We start from the raw sequence: 3,887 nt of genomic DNA on the forward strand, positions 1-3,887 counted from the left end.
TATTGATTTTTATTTCGTTTTTCTCTTCCAGTCGAAATACAAGAGCCTCCTGATCTCAGATAGAACAACGGTCGATGATCTTATCCAAATCCTGCTCAACTGTTACAGCAGTACAGAGCGAGTTGAAAAGTTTTCCCTCTATGAGGTAAGTACTGTGGTACTAATTAGTTCCCTTATACAGCCAGCCTAGCCTTGGTTGGTAGCGCGTCGGCCTTGTAAGCGCTAGGCCGCGGGTTCGATTAACGCCCGAGGCGGATTTTACCCCTGAATGGATAATTTTCGTTCTCGGAAAGGCTGGCTTTCTCCTATCCTGTCTTCATTCTCTCTTCGATTCGGGACAATAAGACATCTATCAACACACGAAAAAAGTTGAAAAACCATGTAATTAATCGTATACTGCTAGCTTTTCCCGATCCTACTCCGGTTGGGCGAAATTTATGTGAGCAGGCGATCTTCTAATGAACGCCTGTAAATTTTGAAACTATGCAATGTGCAATAAACTATATATATCAATAAGGAAAACTTTTTTTAGCTTTTTCAGCGTTGAAGTTCTAAATCTTTTAATAACAATCGACTCTTGAGTCGAAGATAACCACTATTTTTATAAGTATTTCTGATATTTTATTGATTTTTATTTCGTTTTTCTCTTCCAGTCGAAATACAAGAGCCTCCTGATCTCAGATAGAACAACGGTTGATGATCTTATCCAAATCCTGCTCAACTGTTACAGCAGTACGGAGCGAGTTGAAAAGTTTTCCCTCTATGAGGTAAGTACTGTGGTACTAATTAGTTCCCTTATACAGCCAGCCTAGCCTTGGTTGGTAGCGCGTCGGCCTTGTAAGCGCTAGGCCGCGGGTTCGATTAACGCCCGAGGCGGATTTTACCCCTGAATGGATAATTTTCGTTCTCGGAAAGGCTGGCTTTCTCCTATCCTGTCTTCCTTCTCTCTTCGATTCGGGACAATAAGACATCTATCAACACATGAAAAAAAAGTTGAAAAACCATGTAATTAATCGTATACTGCTAGCTTTTCCCGATCCTACTCCGGTTGGGCGAAATTTATGTGAGCAGGCGAGTAGCTGGTCGCTGAATGGAGGTGAAAGTCCCGTAACAAAAACCTTAGCAAATGGGTTTTACCGGTATAGTGATGGATATAACCCTTAGAGTGATGGGTTTAACCCTTATCAAAAAGATCCGTCTAATTACATTTTTCTGCTATTGTGTGGCTTTAACTAAAACTTCTGAATCTCCTTATTCTTCCCAACTAAAACCTCCCTATTATTCCTAACTAAAATCTCTCTATCCTTCCCAGCTAAAAGTTCTCTATTCTTCCTTACTAAATTCTCTTATTCTTCCCAGCTAAAATTTCTCTATTCTTCCTAACTAAAATCTCCCAATTCTTCCTAACTAAAATCTCCCAATTCTTCCTAACTAAAATCTCCCAATTCTTCCTAACTAAAATCTCCCAATTCTTCCTAACTAAAATCTCCCAATTCTTCCTAACTAAAATCTCCCAATTCTTCCTAACTAAAATCTCCCAATTCTTCCTAACTAAAATCTCCCAATTCTTCCTAACTAAAATCTCCCAATTCTTCCTAACTAAAATCTCCCAATTCTTCCTAACTAAAATCTCCCAATTCTTCCTAACTAAAATCTCCCAATTCTTCCTAACTAAAATCTCCCAATTCTTCCTAACTAAAATCTCCCAATTCTTCCCAACTAAAATCTCTCTTTTCCTATTAACTAAAATCTCCCTATTCTTCCTTCAGGTGTCAGAGAGTCAAGAGTACCAACGCAAGTTACACCACGATGACAATGTCCTCCGTGTTCAGTCCTCTTGGCCTTCGTTCAGTCAGTACCATTTCCTCATCCGGAGGAATCCAGACTACAGGTCCCGCTCCAAGAGCAAGGTAAGTACCGAAGAGGTATTCTGATAGAGTTGTAGGCTGTACAATAACACCCAGTGAAAAAAATATTAACATGCTAGCAACAGAATATGCCGAAATATGAGCCCACAAAATTCCTTAAGCTCCTATCGAAGGCAATTTCCGTTATGGATGGTCCTTTTTTGGTTAATGTTGTCCAATTGTGATGCCAATTCTGTTGGATTCACAAAGTTAAAAAAATCTCTAACGTTGCTGAAAAGTATACATTTTATGTACCTAACTAAATTGATGCTGCATCAACATGAACATGAATTTGTCTAATGTCACAATACTCGTAGGTATAATGATTCTTTGCCTCATATTGTCAACCAGAATTGTTAGCTTTTCGTTGCCATTGTTAATAGAGAGTAGGGTTTAGTACAGATAGGAGCAAGGCTTTAACTCTCAAGTAGTGAAATCAGTACCTATGTACCTATACTTACCTCTTCCGATTGTTCTCATTTCAGACGTCTTGGTGTCCCGAGTTACCGTCAATTCCCAGTTCCTCTCGTCTCTCCCTATCACAGCCCGAGACTGCTAGTACCTCACTCCTAGCAGATTACGACAACTACTTCTACATCTGAACCAGACAGCGTTAGTGGTAAGTTATCAGCAGAGACCTTCAAATATCATATTTTCCCAAAATAAGTGCGATATTGCCATGTTTTTAGTGCAATATTGTGGAAAAATAAGTGCCATATTGCCATATTTTTTTAGTGCCATATTTTGGCAAAATAAGTGCCATATTCTGGCAGTCTCTGGTTATCAGTTCGCCTTTACATTGAAGGATATACTGGTACTAGATTTAAAGTAACCTCATGTTAGAGCTGTTAGAGGTTAGACTATAGGCAATTTTTTAAATAGGTTTGATAGAGGGAATTGTAACTGCAGAGGTCTTATCAGTCATATTTTTCCAAAAAAAAGTGCGATATTGCCATGTTTTTAGTGCAATATTGTGGAAAAATAAGTGCCATATTGCCGTATTTTTTTAGTGCCATATTTTGGCAAAATAAGTGCCATATTCTGGCAGTCTCTGGTTATCAGTTCGCCTTTACATTGAAGGATATACTGGTGCTAGATTTAAAGTAACCTCGTGTTAGAGCTGTTAGACTATAGGTAGTTGCAAATTTTTAAATAGGTTTGATAGAGGGAATTGTAACTGCTAAGGTCTTATCATCCCAAAAGCGAAGAAAGAAGGAAGAGAGGATAGGAGAAAGCCAGCCGTTCCGAGAACGAACCTTATCTGTTGAAGATAAAATCCGCCCCGGGCGGTAACAGAACCCGCAACCTAGCGCGTACAAGGCAGACGCGCTACCAATTCCAAGCTAACTAGACTGGTATGGTCTCTTTAACATTAACATTAAGTATTGTGTAATCAATAGGTCTTATAAAAATGTCATTATTTTTGCATTACAGATGTCTTGCTGTTGTTTACAAAGGCTGTGAATTCTTCTTCTCGTCTGTCTGTCACGGTCTGTCGCCTTCAATTTCTTGAACTTCGATCTGACCAGGAGCTACAGCAGGCGGATGTCCCATTTGATCCCATCTTTTGCGGAGGAACTTTCAAGAGACATGAACTAGGAAATCTATTGGAATCATGATTAAATATTATGGTTTGCTTTCTGGAAGGAAAAGCAGAAATACAGGACCTGTGTTTGGATTTTGTTCCTGGTGACACTACAACAACAGTTTTCTGAATTTTCTCGAAACGAAACGAATCGAACCAGCAGCGAAAGTTGAGGTAGAAACACACTACCATCACGTCACGTCACATGAAGTCATGGGGAGTCAGAAAGATGTAGTACTAAGTTTTCCCAATATTGTAGGTGATTTCGTTCAGGACAGCCACAATACTATCACGTTACGTCACGACACCTATCCTAGAAAGCTTGGTTAGAAATGTCAAATGAAATATTTTAGACTAGTCATATCAATTATTATGTACATAAAATTTTCACATTT

General features: G+C 39.0%; 1 protein-coding gene across 1 annotated transcript; it reads left to right on the forward strand.

The window, feature by feature from the left end:
- Positions 1 to 19: 19 nt before the first annotated feature.
- On the forward strand, positions 20 to 3,785 carry LOC113472523 (the record flags this gene model as incomplete). The annotated part of the gene is made up of 4 exons (XM_026832298.1): positions 20 to 145; positions 1,770 to 1,910; positions 2,393 to 2,526; positions 3,342 to 3,785. Coding segments are annotated over 3 exons (384 nt in total), but the record flags the coding sequence as incomplete, so codon positions are not given.
- Positions 3,786 to 3,887: the final 102 nt, after the last annotated feature.

The sequence above is a fragment of the Diaphorina citri genome, unplaced genomic scaffold (genome assembly GCF_000475195.1).
Source record: "Diaphorina citri unplaced genomic scaffold, Diaci psyllid genome assembly version 1.1 scaffold5922, whole genome shotgun sequence".
Lineage (NCBI taxonomy): Eukaryota > Metazoa > Arthropoda > Insecta > Hemiptera > Psyllidae > Diaphorina > Diaphorina citri.